Source organism: Tenrec ecaudatus, chromosome 1 (assembly GCF_050624435.1).
Source record: "Tenrec ecaudatus isolate mTenEca1 chromosome 1, mTenEca1.hap1, whole genome shotgun sequence".
In the NCBI taxonomy this organism is placed as follows: domain Eukaryota; kingdom Metazoa; phylum Chordata; class Mammalia; order Afrosoricida; family Tenrecidae; genus Tenrec; species Tenrec ecaudatus.
In genome coordinates, this window is record NC_134530.1 from 36,262,420 (window position 1) to 36,285,718 (window position 23,299).

A 23,299-nucleotide genomic window follows, 5' to 3' on the forward strand; every position below is an offset into this window, starting at 1 on the left:
AACCAGTGGCAGACGTGGAAATGCACCCTACCACTATGCTGGTAGTGGGCTTTAATTTAAGCGCAATGGAGAGGCTGTTTTAGGCAGGGAAGTGGCATAGGCTTAGTTACACTTGCGGCTGTTGAGTGGAGAGCCAACACCGTTGGTAGCTAGACAGAAGGTCAGTTACACATTTCTGGCAGGCCGAAAGGGAGCCCAGGCTGCGTAGTGGTCACACGTTGGGCTGTGAACGGCAAGATCAGTGGTTGGAAAGCACTGGTTGCAGGGCAGGAGAAGGATGAGGCTCTCTACTGTAGAAGGTTACAGTGTCAGAAATTCACAGGGGCAGTTCTCCCCTGCCCTACAGGGTCGCTATGAGTCAGAATCAACTCAATGGAAGTGATTTTGGTTTCTGGTTTGGTGGATGAAAGGCAGGGGGTTGTAAGGTGAAGAATTCCGAGTTCCAATCTTGTTGGAGCCAGATTTCTTTGTGGCCCTGGCCTTCCCTGGGGACCCAGTCTCTCCACCTGTTCTCTAGCATCAATCAGCCGGAGCGCCTCGCAGCAGCGCAGGAGGCTCCTTCCCAGAAGCCTGCAGGAGCGCCCGCCAGCGGCAGGGGGCGCCTCCTCGATGACTCGGCGCTCGGCTTGCCAGGCGCCGGCCGGTGGCCCGCTCGATTGGTCGGGTCGGGGTGGGCCAGCGCCATTGAGGAGCTGCTGAGAGGAAGCGCCGCGCAGCGCCGCGCCAGGCTGAGGCGGGCGGACCGGGGCGACGACAGGTAGGGCTAAGGCTGCCCGCGCCGGCCGGCAGGTGGGACCGGGGACAGGCGGGTTGGAGCGGGCTTGCGCCCGGCCGCCTCCATGCTTCCTCAGATCTGGGAGCCCGGGCCCACCTGAGGGGAGGGCGACGCTGGGCACCCGGAGGAGCCGGGCGACCGGCCCTCCCTCCAGCCGTCTGAGCGCCTCTGGGGAGCCCCGGGGCGGCTGGACCCCGAAATGCCTAAGTCCCGCGCTCCTCTGGTGATTCCTGCGTCCGAGCTCCCGCGGGCACCCTAGACTTGGGATCCGGGCTGGCTGAGCCTCCGGGCACCCCTGCACCCTGGGGAGTCCGAACCCCCGACGCCCTTTCCCAGGTCTGGCCTGGCTGACGACCCGGCACGGGGGACGGGAGGTGGGGCGCGGGGCGGGTGTCCGTCCGCACTTCTCCGTCGGAGCCCTGGTCGGTCGTAATGCGAGAGACCCCGTGTGTGGGACCTCAGCCAGTCGGCTCTCCAGACTGTTTTCGTCACCCCGAAACCGATCCCCCGCCCCCAGGCCACACTCTGCGGGTAGGAACGTCAGGCTCCTCACCTGTCTTAACCTCTGACCCCGGCTCTGCTGAGCCCCTCCTCCCAAGTCTTAAAGCCCGGCGCCTTCCTCTCCCGGCCTTAGGTGGGAGGCGTGGGTGTCACTATCCCTGGAAGGGAGCCTCAGGATCTGAGGGCCGGGGCTGGGAGCCCCGCCTTCTGGGCAGCGCTCGCTCGAGGGGCCTTCGTGCTGGACAGCCCCCTTCCCTGTTGCGCTTGGCCCAGGCCTCTGGCGCGGGGCGCGGGCCGGGCTCCCGGGCTCGGCCACCCCTCGGAGGAGGGGCCTGGCTCAAGGTCGTGCCCGGCTCTCTGCCCGCTCGTGAACTGAGCACACTGATCCCCCGGTGTCACCTGCCCCGCCGAGCTGGGGAGGCCAGGTGGGCATTCGTGCCAGGCAGCTTGCTTGTAGCCCTGGAGGCCTTTAGTGTGGACATTTTAGGGTCCTGGCCAGTCCCGCGGAACCTCTCTGACACCAGACTCCTTAAGGAAACCTCGAAGTGGCTGCAAGCCCGGTCTAGATGCTTAGCAGAGCGAATGGACGCATTCTTGTTTGGACTTCAGTTTACCCAGCAGGGCGTCTTCAAATCTGTGCTTTGCGCTCCATGATCAGAGTAAGGTCTGATCCTATGTACACGCTGACAGCAGTTTCCCTTTACTGGGAAACTTCAGAGAGAACCGCCGTTCAGGGTGGAATTCAGTGGGAACAATCCCCCAAATAAAGAATACTCCGACCTTGCTCCTTTGCCTCGCTGTCTTTGAAGTTCACGTCCTAGGACTAGACTAGTCAGGGTCACACTTTTCTTCTTTTAGGTTTATTCTCACCCTTTGTTTTCTCACATTTACTTGTTTACAACACAGAAGTGTTTTTGGTTTTTGTTAGACTCTCAAACATTTCTTATTTAAATGTAATTATTTTTGTAATCTCGTTGAGAGTATCTAAATAGACATTCCCAAATCCCTAGCATATAAGAAAACTTAAAAAATAAACTTTGCTGACAAATAGAAGTTAATCTTGTTTGAAAGTGAAGATACTGTTGACAAAAGCAAATCGCTCCTGGAGATCAAATTGCCTCTTACAAAGCTTCCTATGATGAGTCTTCATTTGGTGGCAACCTGTCAGTTGGGATAAGTATCTGCTGGCACTGGGAAGAATCCCTGGAGGTGGGGCAGCGTGCTTGGAAAGGATCCCCCAAGTGGGCTGGTTCCAAGTGGGCCCCATGCCATAGCAAATCTGGAGTGGAGAGCATGGCAGCTGATGGCCCGCCGGGGAGGCTCAGCACAAGCCTTGGTACTCACAGTTCTATTGGGATCTAGCTGAGTGACCTAAGGACCCATTCAAACTTCGGAGCTTCAATGTCTCTTGTTAAATTCCAGAAAAGAATCATGTTCTCTATTTTTTTTAATTACTGGTAAACCCTATTATAACAGGTTAGTTGAATCTAAATACTATTATTGGAACCCAAGCATTTTGGGGGTTTATTAACTAGGACAATTCAGAATAGCAAAAAAACCCCAAACAAACAAAACACCGCCTTCTCACTACCATTCGCTTGTATTTTTTTTTTTTTTACAAATGATTCTGATGAACAAGTTGGCCCAATTGAGTTTGGGCTGCCTTCGTGAGGATCACTGCGGACTGTGAAGTTCATGCCTCAACCTCAGGGCGTTTTTACTTTACAGGGTTCGATTAACATTTTTGACTGGACATTTTGTTGCATGTGTGTACCAGGCTGTTCTGTGCCTTGTAGGCAGTTTCCCAGTATCTCTGGTCTCTGCCCACCTACACGCTGCCACTAGCCAGCCCTCAGTCTGGACAATCTAAATTTCTCCAGACATATCATGCCTGGCTGAGAATCGCTGACCCGGACAATCAGGACAGTATGATCCCCTCTCAAAGCAAACAGGCTAAGGAGCCCTGATGCCCCAAACAGGCACAACTTTAAATAGTAGGTTTTGGGGGGCTAAGTTTGCGTGTGACGCCAGCAAGATGTAGTGTATGGTTTGGCTCTCCATTTAGAGATGAGGACAGCTTACCTACTTCTCATCCCACTTTTTAAAATCTGAACTTTGCATTCAACCCCTTGGGGGGTGGGAGGGGATATTGCTGGAAATCATCCAGTTTTTCTGTTATTTCACACACACACGCACCCCTGCTTTCCCTATAGATTCTTCTGTGACCATGAGAACAAGAAATAAAGAATGATCCATGATTTGTAACCACCCTTCCCTGAGGATCTAGTCATGTTGGAAGGTCTCGTAGCCTGGGTCCTCAATACCTATCTGGGGAAATACGTCAACAACCTCAACACTGACCAGCTCTCGGTTGCGCTGCTGAAAGGTGAGCCTGTGTTTCTCTTTGGGAAGTTGCAGAGGGTTGCAGGTGGCACGTCTTTTACAGTAGTAAGAATAACAACACCCGATGCTCAGATGACTTCAGGTTAAACATATGTTCTCCCCTGTGACGGGGGTGGTTATTAGGGTAATTTACGTGTGTAGTGGTATCCTGAGAGATTTTAGGAAAAGACTGCATCCTGGGTGACTGCTGTAATTAGTGACTATTCAAGCTTTCTGGTGCTTTACGGAAGCAGCCACGGTGTGTGTCCATGGCGTTGCCTTTGACTTCACCTCCCCCCGCCCTGCCTCTTATTAGTTGTGTGGACAGTGATATAGACTCTGGGCTTTAGTTTTCTTTATAAAAAGAGGGTTGTTACACTTGCGTGGGGTGGGGGATGGGTGAAAGGTAGTGGGTGTCACCATTTTTTAGTATCAACTTGAACCCAAAGGGTTTTATAAGGCTCAACTGTAACATTTCAAGCTCTTAGCTTCCTGGGATGGAATCACCGCCTAATCAAAGATTTAACATGTTTCTGTGAGGCCTTCAACCGAAGGTCTGAGATGTCACCAGGTTGGGGAAAACTTTACCTGTAAAGCTTTAGGCTTGTATTTGGCAATTGCAGCCTAATGGTTTGTTTGGTCAAGTGCAGTTTTTCCTTTTCCTTGTTTTAACTTAAATTCTCTTTGCCCAACTCAAAGTGGAACCCCCCCCCCCCACCGACTCACGTGGAGAAAAATGAGAAGGTCTGTCGGCAGGTGTGTAAAATCATAGAAAAGTAGAGAGGCGACTTTCAAATCCATTAAAACCCCATCTTCCAAGGGGTGTGAGGTTGGCAGATCCCTAGTATCCAGGGCAGGTTAGCGGGAACAAAGTTGTCCTCCCTAACTTGGTGACCCAGTTAAGCCAGTGAAGCAGTTGCCGCAGTCATGGGCTGTAGAAGCAGCCACACCTCCCCTCTCTCCTCCCTTTCACTGGTCACATCAGTGGCTTCCATCCTAGTGTCTCCTTCCTTTTTCTCCTGTCTTAGAAGTCAGCTGCTTGTTGGAAAGTGAAAGTGATGAGTCTGTAGGCAGGAGGACGAGTTCAAAGGGCGATAACTACTGCCAAGTCCACCTCTCTGATTGCTGATTGACATTCTCAGATACATCAGCAGGTAACTACGTTGTGTATGGAGTAGGTAGAAAGGGTTAGAAAGCAAACCGCAAATAGAAACTTTGCTAGGAAAAGACTCTTTCAGGAGTGGTATGGGAAGAGGATGCTTGCCAAAGAAATGGATAAATAGGGATTTGTGGTACCTGACCCAGTGTGGAAGTTTTTCCTAAAAACAGATTTCTAATCTCTGCAGTCTTAGACAATAGATATTTTAATGGTAAGTGTGCATATCTGGTCCTTTAGATTGCCCTTCTGTATTTATTTTACTTAAAAAAAAACATTAGCTATGGCTTTGATCACCACTATGGAATTTGAGGATTCTGTCTCAGCAGAATAGAAAACCAGTTTCTCTTTCATAACCAGTGTTAGGGTGGGATCCCATGCTTATCAGTTGCTAGCACACTGTAGTTCTTGGCCAGGGCGTGGCAGTGTGATGAGAAAATGGCTTTGTAACAGATGCTGCCACTTGGTGATCTTAGGTAAGCAGTGTTCAGGAGTGGAGGTAAGGAGAAAAGAGGGGGAAAAATGTTATATCCACCCATCTACAATGCTTTAGGAGATGCAGAGGGCACTGCCATAGTAGTGGTCAAGGGCACGGATATTGTAGCCAAACTGTGGGTTTGAATCCTGCTTCTTCTTTCACCAGTAATTTTGGCAAAGGACCTCCCCTCGCTACGTCTCAGCCTTGTCATCTATAAACTGGAGTTGATCTGAACTATCGCATAAGACTGTGAGGATTAACAGATGACTGTGGGCTAGTGGTGTAGGTTAACTGCCGAACTGCTAACCACAGATGAGTGGTCTGAATCTACCAGCCGCTCCCAGGGAGATAGATGAGGCTTACTGCTCCCATAAAGATTTGCAGTCTTGAACTGGAAAACTTATTTGTGACAATTGGTAAATGCCAAGAACCAAAACAATATATGCAGCCCATGTGGTTTGACTTCCATTATGCTATATTACAGGTGTTTATAGTCATCTACATAGAAAAAAACCCAAAGAAATGTATTTTAAAATATTAACTGCTTAATCCCCCCCCAAGAAAAACAACCCCAGAACCCCAAAAGATTGACAGCCCTGGAAACCCGCCTGCACAGTTCTATTCTGTTCTATCGTGCCAGCATTGACCCGATGGCAGTGGGTTTGTTTTTGGTTGGTGAGACTAACAGGTTACTGAGAATCACACTTGCCATGTTTGTAGTGGATCCTCAGGCAAGGTTAGTTATTTGTCTTGAGGATCATCAATACGTGATTGGCTGGTGGGTTTGACTTCTAATGTGGATTGTGCACATGTGCTAAAGGTAAAGGAACGTCTCGGTAGTTGAAGGACAGAGGTGGTACTTGGAAGATTCCACCATGTTCAATCACTCAGCAAACAAGTATCCAGGCCCTCCTCGGGGCTAGACTCTGTTATGGGATGATGCTGAAAGAGGGCGCAGTAGAACATCAGCAGGCTCTGGTTTGATCACAAGCTGTGTGACTTTGGGCATTCCTCCTTGCTGCCCCAGGGCGTACTGATCTGCTATGAAGGTTGGCCCTGTTACCTACCAGCTCCACGCCATTCTATCAAAGTGCTTCTCAAAAGTGGAGACAATAATAGCATTTTCTCAAACTGATGTGAAGATGGCAGGAGATAATACTCATGAACAGCTTGACCTGGAGTGAAATCCCCCTAAATGCCAGCTGTGATTATTATAGATAGTGTATTATTATAGTTATTCACTGTAGCTGCCTTTATAGTCCCCGCCCTCAGAGAGATTTTAACCTTCTCAACAAACCAAACTCACTGCCATCAGTGGATTCCTACTCAGAGTGACTGTATAGGAGAGTAGAACTGCCCCTGTGGGCAGTTTCCCTCCATACAAGCAGCCTCCGTATTGGAACAGCTGGTGGTTTCACACTGCTAACCCTGCAGTTAGCTGCCTAATGCCGTATGTATTCCACTATGCCACCAGGGCTCCTGTTGTTGGGGAAGGCAGAAGTGATACAATAGCACAAGTCTGGTACATTAAAGTTGTTTACTAGAGGAGCCCTGGTGGTGTAGGGGTTGTGTGTTGGTCTTTGATCCACATGATCAGCATTTTGAACCCCCCAGCATCTTCTTGGGAGAAAGAATGGACTTTCTATGTCCGTAAACAGTGACAGCCTTGGAAACCCACAGGGGGTTGCTATGAGTCAGCATTGACTTGATGGCGGTGAGTTTGGTTTGGTTTTATACTAAAGGTGCAGCCATAATGCCTTGGGGTTCAGAGGTGGGGAGCCAGTCATCCCACAGCGGAGGTGGCTGTTGAACTGGGTCTTGGCAGGAATTAGATGGGTGGTAGAGAGTGGACCACAACACGGCAAGTAGAGTGGAGGCAGGGCCTGTTCAGGGTAGTTTTGAGCCAGAAGGTCTGTACTTTCTGTCTGCGCCACCTCAAGGAATCTGAACTGTGGTCTGTGGGTGTCTTTGTTTCTAAGGGCTGCCATAACAAAATACCACCAAGTGGGTGGCTTTATGGAGAAATTTATCATCTCCCCATTCTAGAAGTCCAACTTCAGGGCCTCCGCAGGGCCAAGCTGTCTTTCTGGCAGCTCCCGGGGAAGATGCTTCCTTGTCTCTCCAGCTTCTGGGAGCCCAGGAACTTCTTGGGCAATTGTTGGCTTGTAGATGGAGCTCCACATTATGTCTTCCGTGTGTGTGTGTGTGTGTGTGTGTGTGTGTGAGAGAGAGAGAGAGAGAGAGAGAGAGAGAGAGAGAGAGAAACACCACTTAGAAGGGATTAGGATTAGGACCCACCCTACACTACTGTGACCTCACTTAATTTAAGTGATAACAAAAGAGAAACCCACTTGCCACACAAAAAGTTTTACAACATTTTAAGTGCATGTTTTCAAAGTTTGCATGTAAAAATGGCAAAGTGGAGGCATCTAGCCTCCTCTTTCTTCATGAAGGGGCAAGAGAATTGCTGTCAGCACCAGCCCAAGGCTACGGAGACCAGACATACCTCCTTTTGCCACCCTCCATTATCAGTCCTGTCAGCAGCTATCCCTCCCACAGCACTCTGCTTCTCTGATGGATTTGGCAATTTTTTGCATTGGCCACATGGAACTCATAGACCATAAGCACACTCATGGGGTTTATTACGGAAATAATAAGTTACAATTCAGGATCAGAAACAACTCAGGATACAGTTTATGGCCAAAGGCTGGCTTATCTCTGGCCCTTGGCCTCCTAGACTTGGACTGGCTCAGCCTACCTTCCTGTTAAGGCGTGTTCTACCAGTGAATAACTAGAGCGCCCCACTCGGCCAATACACTTCAGGAAGTGGTCCGCTCTCTCACACGGTTGGTGAGCTTGCCGCTCTCAGGTGTCTGGAGATACCCTGCTCCACTACCAAGTCCCTGGCGAGAAGCCCACCACACCATCTTCTGTTGCTTCTGCTGCTACTGTTTCTCTACCACCACTTCTTCATCTCCTGCTTCTCCAGTGTTATAGCTCTTTTGGTTTCCCACATCTAGGAGGTTCTTGGTGCAGGAACCCCAGGTCCAAAGGAACCATTCACTCTTAGCTTCTCTTTCTTTTTCTTTCAATCATCAAAAGGGTTTTAATGATTCTTGTTTAGACATTATGAAACAGTGTGGGTATACCCAGATGAGCTAAGCCCTCTTTGACAGCACTAAGGAATGTTACAGTCTCTGAATCGACCTATGCAAACTAGTACCTAGGAGTGAGGACATACATTTACAAATATACACAAATTTAGGGCTGAGCTTTTCTTTCTTGATGGTAGCAAGGGTTTCCTTTTCTACCTCTGGAATGGCTAATTTTAAGCCAAGTTGGATGACCAAACTAACCAATCCTCTCATTAGGGTTTCACACACCTTATTTGCATATCCCTACATTCACAAGGGTGCCATGCACCTTATTTGCATGATTAACAAGCTATCCAATCACATTCTTGGGCCCAAAGCACCTTATTTACATAGTCTCACCCAGCCATGTGTTGGAATTACTAGACCATGGCTAGAAAGGCCACATAAAAGTGGATCCATCCCACTGGATTGCATTGCATTTTAATGTTTAAAGAAACGGCCAGCACGTCTCAAACAAAACAAATCCCCGTTGTTGATGTTAGGTACCACTGAGTCGGCTCCAACTCATGGTAACCCTGTGTACAGCAGAACGAAACGCCACCTGGTCCTGAATCGTCCTCACACTTGTTCTTGTGTTCGAGCCCATTATTGCAGTCTCTGTGTTAATCCATCTTGTCCAGGATCGTCCTGTTTTCCTGCTGCCCCACTGCCCCACTGCTTTACCAGGCATGATGTCGTTTTCCCAGGTTGTGTTCTCTCCAGATAACATGTCCAAAGTATGTGAGACGAAGTCTTGCCATTCTTGTTTCCAAGGAACGTTCCTGCCTGTTCTTCTTCCAAGACAGATCTGTTTGCTCTCTTGGCAGTCCATGCCACTTTCAATATTCTTCACCAGCACCATGATTCAAATGCACTGATTCTCATTCAGCCTACCTTAGTCAGTGTCCCACATACATATGAGGTTATTGAAAATACCATGGCTTGGGTCAGGTGCACCTTATCCTTAAAGTAATTATCTTGCTCTTCAACTCTTAAAAGAGGTCTTGTGCAGCAGATTTACCCAATGCAATGTATTGTTTGATCTCTTAACTGCTGCTTCCATGAGCATTGATTGTGGATTCAAGAAAGACGAAATCCTTGACAACTTCATTATTTTGGTTTCCATTAATCATGAGGTTACCTATTGGTCCAGTTATGAGGATCTTAGTTTTCTTTGCATTGAGTAATCCATACTGAAGCCTGCAATCCTTGATCTTCATCAACCTGGACATTAACATTTCAAAATTCTTTATGAAAGATTTACAATCCACAGGTACAGAGGTTAGAGCTGCAAGAGTAGATTGTGTTCATGTATTCTAAGTAATAAAAAACAAAGTCACATCTGAATTGTCGAAGGACAGTGGTAGCACTTACTGCAAGATTCCACTCCTTCAGCCACTCAACAAACATTTATTGAGCACCTACTGTGAGCAAGACTGTGTGTGGGGTGATACAAAACGGTGGTGATGCTTAGTAGAACATCATTGGAGCTCAGGATTTGAACATATCTTTTTTGGGACACAATTCAATCTATAACAGTGGGCACATCTGTCTACTTTGGAACAAAATCCTTCCCCCTGTTCTTTTACTCCAACCCTCACTGTGGCCATGTGTGACCTAGAACAGAGTGGAGGGAATTTGACACTGTTTGAGACTGCTGGAAAATGAGCAAGGGCCCCACTCCTAGTAAAGGTTTTGTTTTTTTTAAAAATAAGTAATCTGAGATGAAGAAGTTTTAGATGAGACATCTCAAATAAGCCTGCAAATGATCTGCCTGGAAATGAGCAAACATTAAATTATCAGCCTGGAAATAAATGCACATTGTTATTTAGAAATAAAGTATTAGCAGTTCAGTGGTAAAATTCTTGCCTTTCCAGCAGATGGACATTGAACCTCCACTCAAGTGCTCACTCAATGCAAGAACACTTTGTTCTGTTAAATTGGCATTCCATGATGCACACCTTCCCGACAAGATCGTTGAAGACAAATGTGTGTATAAGCAAATGTGGTGAAGAAAGCTGATGGTGCCTGGCTATCAAAAGATATAGTGACTGGGGTCTTAAATGCTTGCAGGTAAACAAGCAGCCATCTAGCTCAGAAACATCAAAGCCCATATGGAAGAAGCACACCAGCCTGTGTGACCACGAGATGTTGTAGGGATCAGGGATCAGGCATTAAAGAAAAAAAAAATCATATTTTAAATGAGGGTGAGTGCAGAGTGGAGATCCAAAGCCCATCTGTAGGCAACTGGACACCCCCTTACTAAATGGCCGTGGGGAGGAGACGAGCCAGTTAGGTTGTAGGGTAGCAATGATGAAACATACAACTTTCCTCTACTTAAATGCTTCCTCTTCCCACTGTCATGATCCCAATTCTACCTCACAAATCTGGCTAGACCAGAGGATGTACATTGGTACAGATAAGAACTAGAAACACAGGGAATCCAGGACAGATGAACCCCTCAGGACCACTGGTGAGAGTGGTGATACCAGGATGGTGGAGGGAGGGTGGGGTGGAAAGGAGGAACCGATTACAAGGATCTACATATAACCTCCTCCCTGATGGATGGACAACAGAAAAGTGGGTGAAGGGAGATATCGGACAGTGTAAGTTATGATAAAATAATAATTTATAAATTGTCAAGGGTTCTTGAGGGAGGGAGGGAGGGAGGGAGTAGTGGGGAGGGAGGGGGAAAATGAGCTCAAGTAGAAAGCAAATGTTTTGAGAATGATGATGGCAACAAATGTGCAAATGTGCTTGACACAATGGATGTCTGTATGAATTGTGATAAGAATTGTACAAACCCCCAATAAAATGATTAAAAAAATACTTGCCTTTCATGGGGGTGACCTAGGTTCGATTCCCAGTCAGTGCACTTTATGTACATCCACCACCCATCTGTCCATGGAGTCTTGTATGTTGTCATGCCAAACAGTTTTCAGCCGAGCATCTAGACTAAGAGAGACTAGGAATAAAGGCCTGGCAATCTACTTCTGAAAATCAGCCTGTGAAAACCCTATGGATTACAACTATGCCTGGGATTTCCATGAGTCTGGGACTACCAGCCACTAACAACAGCAAACAATCACATTCTTTAAACTACTCACTTCTTGCCTGGCCCGTGGAGTGGCCTTTCCCAGCAGGCATAGTTGTGGTGCATATTTGAGTGGGTGGGGTGTAGAAAGCCTTCCTTCTTGAACAGTGACTGCTATTTTGCCTGCCTCCTAGGCTCTTAACTTTCCTGTGACAGGTTCCTTCTCTCATTTAGTGCCTGTCCTTCCTGGCCCTTCTCCTTTGCTCTCTGCTCTCCAGCTTCTTTAATTTTTCATGGTTCGAACTGCCTAAAATTCCTTCCACTTCTCCAAGGCTCTACAGCAGCCAAGGAAACCTAGTGCCTGTCGACGGTGTGGCATATCTGGGTCTTGACGATTGGGACTGTTGCGAGGGCAAATGATGTTCTTCGAAAGAGGAAATAGGCTTTAACATACTCCTGCTCCCCTTGAAGTCCACTTCACCTGACAGGCACAAGCTTCATGGTTTTCCCTTCGCAGTGCTTCTGCTCACTTTCTCCTCGGGTCTGGAAGCGGAGCTGTCGCTGGGCACTCGGGGCTTATTCACATTCCCCTGTTGCTTAGTCTTACAGTGTGTGAGGTTCCTCGTGGCCCCCCCCCCCCCCCCCCCGTTCCCACACAAGTCTGATAACTAAATTGTCTCTTTGCTTAGAATCTGCCAAACTGCTAGATTTGAGTACTTCGTTGGAAATTAGTAATCTATGGGGTCTGAATAATCTCTTAAGGGGCCATTAAGTAACTTTCTTGTACTATTATATCTGAAGTGGAGGTACAGTGGACTACTTTTTATGGCCCTTCTATGTATGGATTGTCTTTGTTGTTAGGAGCCATTGACTTGATTCCAACTCATAGCAACCCTGTGTACAACAGAACGCAATATTGCCTGGCCCTGTGCCATCCTCGCAATTGTTATGTTGGAGTGCATTGCTGTAACTACTGTGTCAGCTCATCTTGTTGAGGGTTTGCCATGTTTTTTTTGGCTCACCCTCTACTAAGTCTGTGTCCTTCTCCAAGGGCTGATCTCTCCTGATGACATGTCCAAAGAATGTGAAAGTTGCACTGTCCTTTTCTTCCAAGGATCTTTCTGGTTGTACTTGTTCCAGGACAGATTTATTTGTTTTTCTGGAAGTCTATGGGGGCTGGGTGGAATGTATGCAAATTAGAATGATTGTGGCCTAATGGGGATTGGATGGCTTGTTAGCAATGTAAATGAGGTATGCTTGTGTGTGTATGGGGGGGGGTGGTTGTATTTTTTGTTAGATTGTTAGATGCATTTGAATCAGCAGAACACAACACTTCCTGGTCCTCTACCATCCTTAGGATTGTTATGTTTCAGGCCACAGTTACAACCACTGTCTCAATCCATTCCCTTGAGAATCTTCCTGTTGGACCATATAAAACGGTGTATAGAACCCTAAAATAGAAGATTAGTCGGTTTTGTAATCCCAATCCCACTAGACTTAAAATGAGCCATGCAAAAGGCAGAAAGGGGCTCTCACAACCACCAAAAAAGAAGAGCCAGGAGGCATGTCCTTTGATCACAGGGTACCTCCACTGAGAATCTCCCAGACCAGAGTGAGAGGGGAAGTGAGTGAGCTATCAAAGGAGCTATAACAGTCAGTCAGAGACAACGAGAAGCAGCAGCAGAGAAATGGTGGCAGCAGAACCAGGAGACCTCCGGGACAGGACTTGGTGGGCTTTCTGGCCCATGGAGCAAGAGTGGAGTCACTTCCAGCATGAGGCTTGCTGGGGGAGTGAGGTGCTTCAGCCATTACTGGTAGAGCTGCAGAGCTTTGTAAGACTTGCCTGAGCTGGGCAGAGTGCCTAAGGGCCAGTGAGAGAGCAGCCTGCTAGCATGGCTGAGGAGATGCTATCTCGATCAAAGAACTGTACCCTGACTTGATTGTGAACCTGAATCGTAAGTTGTTATTTCCCCCAGCAAACCCCACGATTATGGTTTATGAGTTCTGTGTAGTCCTTGCAGTGAATCCAGGAGAGAGGAAGAAGAAGTTATGGGAGGGACGACTGGTGTCAGAATTGGTAAAAAGATAGGAGAGTTGACCTCCTTGGACTGATGGTGAGTGTCTCTCTCTCTCTCTCTCTCTCTCTCTCTCTCTCTCTCTCTCTCTCTCTCTCTCTCTCTCTCTCTCTCTCTCTCTCTCTCTCTCAGTTAGAAGAGGTCAGACGCTGCCACTGTGCTTGTAGGAGTGAAAAGGCTGTCTTTCTTCTGAGTCCTCTTACCAGTTAATGGTTGCTGAGTATTGGTGTCAGCACTCCCTGTTCTTGAGACGATGCATCTCAGACTGATATAAGTGGTTGAGAAATTGTCAAGTGGTATGCAAATGAACAGTTATGTTACATGTAGACTGTCTTCTGTATCGATATGTAGATGCGCGGGGGCTGTGCCTTTTATCTTTCTATCCTCCCAGGGGTCAGCATGCTGCTTAGTACACAGTAGCGTCTCAGTCCCATGTGTGAGTGAGTCAATGAGTGAGTGAATGAAGGACATCTATAGTCAGGAGCGAGGATTGGCTGCACCCTTTGGTTTTACTCCTTCAGAATTGTTTCCAGGGAAAGCCCTTTTGGGTTTAAATTAATTTTAAAATCTTAAATTCTGGGTCCTGTTCATTCCTTTGTTTTCTGGCTGGTTATTAATACACCTGCAATTGGAGGTGCAGAGGAAGACATCCGAAGTGCCCTCCAGAAGAGAGCATGCTTCTTTTGATAATCATTAACAACCTCAACCAAAACTAAACCGTAGGCCCTCAAACTTTGAGTGTATTAAACTCCTTGTGGGGGGTGGGAGAAGATATGGGTGAGGTAAAGAAGCAGCAGCAGTAGACCCACGGATTCTAATTCACTAAATGGGGGCTGGGACCCTGGAGCCTATATCCTAGGTAATTTAAATGTTAATGATCCTTTGGTAAATGTTTTTCCTAGATGTCACTGAGTGGATTCTAACCCATGGTGATTTGTAGCTGAATTTTTGGAAGTCAGTCGCAGGCCCACTTACACTTCCAGAACCTTTTTGGTTAGCAATTGAGCAGATTTACCATTTGCACCAGCCAGGGACTGCTAGCTTAAACTAGGGGACTGAAGATGGAAATTTGTTTTTGCACTTTTAAAAAGTTGTTGAAAAAAGGAAAGAAGAGACTATGTAACAGAGACTCTAAAACTTAAAATACTAACTCTTTGGTCCTTTATGAAAAAGAAAAAAACCCCAAAAAACTAGGCCCAGTCTCAAACCCTTTATTCTCTAGTAAGCTTTAGCTGCCCGTGTTAGTCTGTGTAGACTAGAGAAACAAATCCATGGACACACACATGTGTATAAGAAAGAGCTTTATATACAAGAGCAATTGAACATTGAGAAAACATCCCAGCCTAGTCCAAAGTCGTAAGTCCAATATTAGCCCATATGTCTGACACCAATCCATAAAGTCCTCTTCAGACTCACAAAACACCTGCAATGATTCCAAATGCAGAACGATCACAGGCCAGTGGCTGCAAAGTCAGTGGTGGTAGAAGCATCTCAGTGCTGTCAGGGGTCTCCACGTGACCATTCCAGTTCCCATGTGGAACCTCCTCAGGGATGCCTGGCAGGAAGTCAGCCTTGTCAGTAGAGCGTCTACCATGGTATAAACTGAGAGAGACAGTGTCTCTCGCCTCCAAGAATGAATTACCAGATTTCCCAGAATTCTCAGGAGAAGGCCATGTCCACAGAAGTGTCATTGGCTATCTCCAGATTGACAACTTAGACTGCACCCCTACACTCTTCATCCTTAAGTTGACACCACATTAGGTGACTGCCACACTGCCAATTACATGTTCGAGTGGGGAGGTCAGGGGGTTTGTCTAAAGCATGTGGGCCTATGACTGTCCATAGCCCAGTTCTAGATGTCAAACTCGCCTACCAAATGCACTCGTTAGAGGAACATTCATGATGTTACTTTGTTTTTTTAGGTGCTGTTGAACTGGAAAACTTGCCCCTAAAGAAGGATGCCTTGAAAGAACTGGAGTTACCATTTGAAGTCAAAGCTGGTATGTGGAACTGAAGGAGAGCAGGACGTTCTGAGTTTTAAACTATTTATGTTTACACTGAAAACTGGGAACCCTTGAGCTTGACTGTTTGACTAGAAAGTCAGAGGACCAGAAGTGCTGGCTTAAATTGTGGTCCCTAGGCTACTTTGTCAGGAGAGACCAGTCCCTGAAGAAGGACATCATGCTTGGAAAGGGGAGGGCCAGTGAAAGAGAGGAAGCCCCCCGAGAGGGACTGACACAGAGGCTGCAGCACTGGGCTCAGGCACAGGGACAACTGTGAGGGTGGTGCGGTACTGTGCACTGTTCTGTCCTGTTGGGTGTAAGGTCGCTGTGCGCAGGGACGTACTCCATGGCACCTGACAATAGGCTCCTTGCGTAGGAAGTCTCTAGTGGGTTAGAATGGACTTCACTTAACCATCATCAGGCTTTAAAAAATATATTTTATGTTAAAATGTATCTAAGTTTATCTGTGATGTTTCCAGCCACGAGATGCAAAATAAAAATTGAATTTATAAAGATAATATAAAAAAGGCAATAATAATGAAAACTTGAAGGGAAAAAGAAGAGCTTTTCAGATGTGTTAGAACCCTTATGGTTGGTGTCGTTAGAATGGAAGCTTGTCAAAAGCCAGCGACGACCTGTATTAGGATGATCTTGGGGTGATGATGGGGTCCCCATCCTAATAGGGGTATTATTGACCCTCCATTTTTAATAAGTGACCCAGGTGGTGATATTTTTGATTAAAGTATGAGCACCTCTGTTCTAGGCACAGTGGATTCTGTTCTCAGATCATTCATTGTAAATGTGACTGATAGCAGTGGAGAAGAGCGCTTCTACTTATGTACTATCTTTGTCAATTTTGGCTGTGTGACCTTAAGCAAGTTACCTAACCACTCTCTGGCTGCTTGCTTTTTTGTAAAATGGGCATAATTAGAGTACCTTACATGGTGGAATAGATGAGTTAATGCATACAGTAAAATGACTCATAATTTCTGGCATACTCACTAGAGATGAACAATTTTAAGAGTTCTGCCAAAACACCCAAGACAGTTGTGCATTACTAGGTTAAGTCAGGCAACAAGAAATGGCAGAGAACCCAAATACTCACTAATGTCTTTATTCAGACACCACCCCCATCATTTACCACTAACTTGTTGATGCGATCAGTCTACCTCCCCCTTAACTGGTGTACTGCATTGTACTACATTACCATCAAAGGCAACTCCAGTGCAAATCAATTGCTGTGCAAAGTAGAATAGAAATCTTGCAAAAACATTTAGCCCTATAATGCCTGAATTTTTAATTTCAGGAAAAATTTTTTTTGTTTTTATTCTTTATAGTTATCAATATATATACTAATATGTACATTTTAATTAAATGTTACAAAAACGTCGTACTAGGTGTTATAGGGTTAGACTCTCTTAGCAGCTTAAGTGACCGAGGAATTGCCAGAACCACAAGCAAAAGCACCGACCAACAGAGAAACCCTTCCAGAGTGATGGGACGAGGGACCTTCTCCCGGACTGTGGGCAGATCAAGGGATTGAGATAGGCTTTTTGAAGCACTGGTGATTTCTAAGACTTGGGCAAAAATGACCCTTTTTGTGTTTGTTTTGAAAATGAGAAGCAACAGGAGTTCTATGAGGGAGCTTCAAAAGTCCGTGGAAACACAGCATTAAAAGATGATGGAAGTTTCCCATCGGCTGCTTGAAGTCCTTCATGTTGTGCTCTCATCGCCCCACCAGAATGTTATGCACCCCTCCCGCCAGTTAATGTCAGTTCAGCTTGCAACTGTGCATGAGCTCTTTATTGTGAAAATTGCTGAATAGTTTGAGTAATTATCAACATTGTTATTAAATATGTAGAAAATTTCTTATATTTTAGTTCATGTTTTTAGGTAAACCCCAAATAAAATATTAAAAGTGTTGTAAAATGTCTTATTTTTGTTACTGGACCATCAAAGGCCATCTACTAAGTAATTTAGAAACTGTATGTATTATAGGTAAATCCTACTTGAATTCTAGATCTCAGAGGTAATAAGCTTGCTCATTTCAGCCAGCTGCTTTCAGATGTCCGGCCTTAGATGAGGTGGATCTTGGAGCAGTGGTGTCTCTTAGAAATTGAATTTATAGAAGGCTTGTGTTCTAAGAAGTTTGGCTAGAAATGGGAGAATGTGGGGATTAAGTCTTCACAATTATACCAGGCCCTAGAACGTTCTCTCTAGCCCATGTTTTCTACAAAGAATGCACGTTTTTTATCAGTAGAGTGACATGTTACTTGCATTCCACTTTGTGATGGGTCTGTTTAAGATCGGACATACTCTAAGTTTGTCAAAGAGTGTTATGTGGCACATTGGAAGTAACTGCCAAAGAGGAGGACTTAAGCAACCAATTAATAATGATCAAGAAATGAGTTTTGTGCCTAAGGAATTGTGTGTGGTCGAAGGTGGGAGGAAAGACACACCAAAGAAGTTTCAGACACAGTGCTCTTGGGAAAGTTTCCAGCGGAGAAAGGCAGCACGCGATGTGATGAAGACTCCATGAAGCCTTCTCAGCCTCAAGTTCCTTCCCCCTGGTTCCTACAGGCCTCAACTTGCTAGTACTGGTTTCTCATGGGCAAGGCTGCTGCCTATATTCTCTTAAAACAAGTAATACCCGATCTCTGCCACTAGAAAAATGCAAAGAAAAAACCGTGTATAGGTGGTTAACAAAACCTCCCTTTTCCTCGCAGGCTTAATTGGCAAGGTAACCCTTCAGATTCCTTTTTACCGCCCCCATGTGGACCCTTGGGTGATCTCCATCTCCAGCCTTCACTTAATTGGAGCCCCTGAAAAAATCCAGGATTTCAATGATGAGAAGGAGAAGTTTCTGGAAAGGGAGCGCAAGAAAGCACTACTTCAAGCCCTGGAGGAAAAGTGGAAGGCAAGCAGACACCGCCGAGCCTAGTCGCGGACGCTCTCAGGCATGCCACGAGTGCCTGCCTGGAGGTGCTGCTAACACCGGTTCTTTCCTCTTTAGAGCGAACGCCAGCAGAAAGGGGAGTCCTACTGGTACTCAGTTACCGCCTCAGTCGTTACCAGAATTGTGGAGAACATAGAAGTAAGTTCTGCTGCTTTCATAAAGCATCCACATGAAAGGGAGTGCTCAGGCTTCCATTTGTTGTACTCCGTTACTCCGTAGGTGCTTGTTTCTTGTGGCCTTTCTGCTACAGGGTTTGTAGGGCAACTGCTCAGGGGTGCCCTTTTGTAGGCTGGGCCAGAGGGTGGAGAACCTGAAGAGCTAGTCTTCATCTCTGGTAGACACAGGTTCTGATTGAGTCAGCTGGTGTGAGTCGGAGGTTTTGCTTCCCTTCCTGCTCGAACATTGGCTTCCCATTTGCTGAAAGCTTTACCTCCTGCGAGGCTTTACTGTCTGCTTCATTTCAAGGCCGGTCACTTACCCTCGCTGACGTGTTTCTGTAACATGAGAAAGGTTGGAGGACATGGTTTCTGATTGGGTCCATAGTGAATTGTGGACAGCCCACTTACAGCATTACTCCGAGGGCGGTTGGTCACACTTCCTGCTTTGATTCCAGATGTATTTGGCCCTCAACGATTAGACAGGGTCTATGTGTACTTTTTGCAAATGTCTCTAGGGTTTTCACACAATACCGAGTTGACAAGCCAAATGGGCTCATTGCTTCCCCCCGCCCCAAATAAGGTAATCAGAGGCTGTTGGTTTCATAACTTTGCCAAAAAGAATAGCACATTGAGGTGGCTGCTTTCAATTCTGCTTCTGAAAGGGTTTTTTTTTTGTTTTTAAAGCTGTCAATGAGTTTTGATTCCATAATGTGTTAATCTGGGTAGACTAGAGAAACAAATCCATGGACACACATGTGTATAAGAAAGAGGATTATATATAAGAGGAATCGAACATTGAGAAAACATCCCAACCCAGTCCAGTTCAAGGCAGTAATTCTGATATTAGTCCATGTGTTTGATACTAATCTATAAAGTCTTTTTCAGACTCACAAAACACATGCAATGAAGCCAAATTCAGGACAATCACAAGCCAGTGGGTAGAAAGTCTTTTTCAGTGGCATTGTAAGCATCTCAGTGCTGGCAGGGGGTCTCTCTGTGGCTTCTCCAGCTTCCCAGATCTGGTTGCGTCCATGTGGCTTGTCTTCTGCAATGTCTCCCAGGGAGTAGCAGAGAGAGAGAGAGAGAGAGAGAGGTGTCTTCCGCCTCCAAGAAGGAAGTACCAGATTTCCCAGATTTCATTGTGAGTAGGAGTTGACTTGATGGTCGTGAGTGAGTTTTGAGTCAGAAATAACTTTAATGAAATTGTGTTAATCACAAAGGAGTACCATTCATGTTCTGTTTGTGATGGAACTTGGTGTTGGATCTGTGTGTAATGGAAGTGTTCATATAAAATGTAGGCGGTGGTTTAGTGGGGTGGTTTGACCCCAGTCTATATACAGTATCTTACCTGCAGTGATTTTTCTGCATGGGGGTTTCCCCACCCCCCTTTTCCCTACTCCCTTGTGCAGTTAAAAATTCAAGATGTCCATTTGCGCTTTGAAGATGGAGTCACCAATCCTTCCCATCCTTTCGCGTTTGGTGTCTGCATCAAGAACGTGTCCATGCAGAATGCTGTGAACGAGCCCGTGAGTATGCCGGAGGACAGCAAGCCAGGAAGGGGGTGGTGGGTCTGAGAGCACCAGGCCTGGTAAGGTCACATTCTTTCCCACCCCGGGCCTTGGGTGGGCAGGCATGCCTTTTGTTATTATGAAACCAATCTCCTTTGCTGAGCTGGGCAATCGTTTTCTTTGATTTCTCGATGCTTCACCCAGATTTCAGCCTGGAGTTTTCCCTCATACTGGGTGCCTTCCAGGGCAGATTCGCTCTAATTCAGAGCCTCAGCTACTCCCTGGGCATACTCGCTGACTTCTCTCCTGACCTTTCCATTCATGGCCCTTTTCACTCCCTTGGGGGCGGGGGGTGGGTGGGTGTCCCTTGGGAATTCAGGGTTGTCACATTGCATTCCCTCTGCCCATTTTGCTCTCTTGAAACCGATTTATCCTCTTCATTCAAAAGCTGTGTTACTGAACTGTCATCCCTAGGTGACTAGTTCACCACTAGGTAAGCAACTAGAAGCAAGTAATCTTTTGAGCCCTTTCATGTGCCAGCTTTGCTTAGTGCTTTACATGCTGTAAATCCTTTGATGTTTAGTTCTCATTTTATTTTTTTAGTCCTCATTTTATAAATAGGAATGCTTGCATGCAGAGGGGTGAAGATGGGTTTCAACCTGCAGGGGCTTGCCTATTGGTCAAATCCAGCCCTCATCCTACCCCTCACACTCATCCCACCCCACCTATTCCCCTCCCCTCCAAGGTTGCTTGGTAATTACCGGAATATTAGATTATAGCCATGTCTGTTTGTTTACACGTACTGTCTTCTATGGGGCTTTTGTGCTAGAGTGGCCAAGATGACTAGTTAGAGTTTGAATATCCCTTCAAAGCCTAAAATATTTACTATCTGGCCCTTGACAGATAAAGCTTGCCAGCCCAGCCTTGGAGCTTATCTCACGGTCCACTCCTAATATGCATATATCCATCCCTCACGCCATTCACACAGCCTTCCGGTTGCCCAGCGTGCTTGTCCCTTCCCCTGCTCCCTTGAAGCTTGTGTTCGCCCCTTCCCTTGTACTTTATTTATATCCATCTGGCCACAATGGCTTGTCAACTTTTTCCTGCAAAAAAAAAAAAATCTCACTGTGGATTTTTGTCATCCTCCTCACTGCGACGAACTACGAGTCTCTGCTTTTGTATGGGAATCAAAGATTCTGGTCTTTGGCTTTCTTGCTCCTGTCCCTGGCTCTTGATGCACACCTTGTAGTTCTATGGCACCCACAGGGATGAATGGCTGAGGCTGCTTGGAGCTCATTTGGAGACCAAATGCTCTTGAGTGCAACTTGATTCTACAAACTTGATTGTGATCTTGACACACCTTTCTCATTTTCTCTGGCTTAATGGTTGGGGGAGAGGCCCGAGATGGAGGGAAAACTCTGCTTTACACCGTTTCCAGGATTCTGTTTCTAAACAGCAGCAGGCCTCATGAGGGTGGTGTGTGTCTACGTCAAAACCTTCAGTGATCCGAGCCCCCTATTGTGACTTAACGTTTCCTTTCCTGTAACTTTCCACTGCTTTTCTAAGGCTTAGCCAGTTCTGTATAGGAAGGAGTCTCAAAAGTTTTGTGGAAAAGATCATGGAATTTTTCCATGAACGTTTTGAAGCCCCTCGTACATGTACATGTGCTCTCATTCATCCACAGTGTCCTAGTTGCGCAAATGAACTCCCCATGCTCCAAGCTAGCAGGCCTTTGGTGTCATTGACCCTCCTCTTTGGAAAGTGTTCCATATCTCCTCCCATCCCAGCCATTGTGAGACATACACATCTTTTGACACTTACCTGCACAGGGACACTTTCTCATTTGTTTGCTCATTGTGTGTGGAATAGTCTTCGCCTGTTTCCCTCTGCTTGTTTCAATGATTTGTTTGCATGTTTGTGTACCCTGCTAGTTACATTTGAACTCGACGATAGCACAACCATATTTTCATCCAGTTTTGCACCCCCAGAACCTTGCAAAGGACCCAGGCCTGATTCTTCCCAAATGGACCACTGACTGAATGAATCCATTTGTGAATAAAGAGAGTCATCCTGTTTACTACCCCCTCTTTCTTTTCCCAGGTGCAGAAATTGATGCGGAAAAAGCAGTTAGATGTGGCTGAGTTTAGCATCTATTGGGATGTCGATTGCACTCTGTTGGGGGATTTGCCTCAGGCGGAGTTACAGGTATGAGTCTCTGAGAGGATTTTATTGCAATATAGCATTGATGGACAACTCACGTGGGCTTTGTTCTTGGGGACTCTAGTTCCTGTTCCTATCCCCCTCTTCCTCCGTAGGCACCCACCATCCACCCTATTTGCTGGAGCTACTTGCAAAGAATGTAGCGTGCAATAATAGTGTTTTGCTTTGTGTATGTTTTCAATTTATACTGTGTTGTAGATTTTTCTAAAAGAGCCCCAGTGCTGCTGTCATCATTGGAGTGTTAACTGCAAGGTATGTAGAGCAATCCCACCAGCTCCTCCTGAGGAGAAAGGGGACTCTGCTCCTGTAAAGATTTGCAGCCTTGGAACCCCTGTATGGAGTTGCTGTGAGTCAGAGTTGACTCTATGCCAGTGGGCTTAGTTTGCTAGAGATTTCTCTGTTGTTTTTCCTCTCCTCCCCCCTCCGACCATAAAGCTTTGTTTTAAGATGGATCAATATTTAGCTACATACTGTGACACTGTGGGCATATAACATGTATAGTTATTCATTTTCTTAGCCACCATCTATCAGAAATTCAGGCTTTAATCAAATAAGCACCAGATCTGATTGTTAAAGCGCTTTCTTATGATGCCACGTTAAAACTTCAATTCCAGTGGCATTTATTCAGCTTGTGATTTGTCTTTAGAAATTCATTCTAAGGTATCAGATGTAAAGTATTACTGTTTGTAAAGTACAACCAACAATCTCAGTCTAATCTTTTACTAGAATACATTATAAAAATAATATAATATGCTCATACAGGGAATTATAGTCTGTAATTAAGCTAGGTGGGCAGTGATGACTCACCTTCCTTCCCCACTCAAGATTATCTTTGGCTTGCATGCTAGTGTATAGAACGGGGGCTTTGTTCATTTCATGAGATAAAATGGCAAAGACTTTTATCCTGGTACTACCTTGG

General features: G+C 46.1%; 1 protein-coding gene across 4 annotated transcripts in view; it reads left to right on the forward strand.

Annotated features, from left to right (window-relative positions):
* Positions 1-622: 622 nt before the first annotated feature.
* Positions 623-23,299, forward strand: part of VPS13D (vacuolar protein sorting 13 homolog D) — a 270,781-nt gene continuing 248,104 nt past the window's right edge. For all 4 annotated transcript variants that reach the window (XM_075550922.1, XM_075550923.1, XM_075550924.1 and 1 more), the window contains exons 1-7: positions 623-757; positions 3,490-3,662; positions 15,458-15,535; positions 18,265-18,455; positions 18,552-18,632; positions 20,062-20,178; positions 22,261-22,365. In XM_075550922.1, coding sequence (XP_075407037.1) covers positions 3,566-3,662; positions 15,458-15,535; positions 18,265-18,455; positions 18,552-18,632; positions 20,062-20,178; positions 22,261-22,365 — 669 coding nt within the window. In that variant the 5' untranslated portion in view covers positions 623-757; positions 3,490-3,565. The remainder of the gene's footprint in view (positions 758-3,489; positions 3,663-15,457; positions 15,536-18,264; positions 18,456-18,551; positions 18,633-20,061; positions 20,179-22,260; positions 22,366-23,299) is intronic.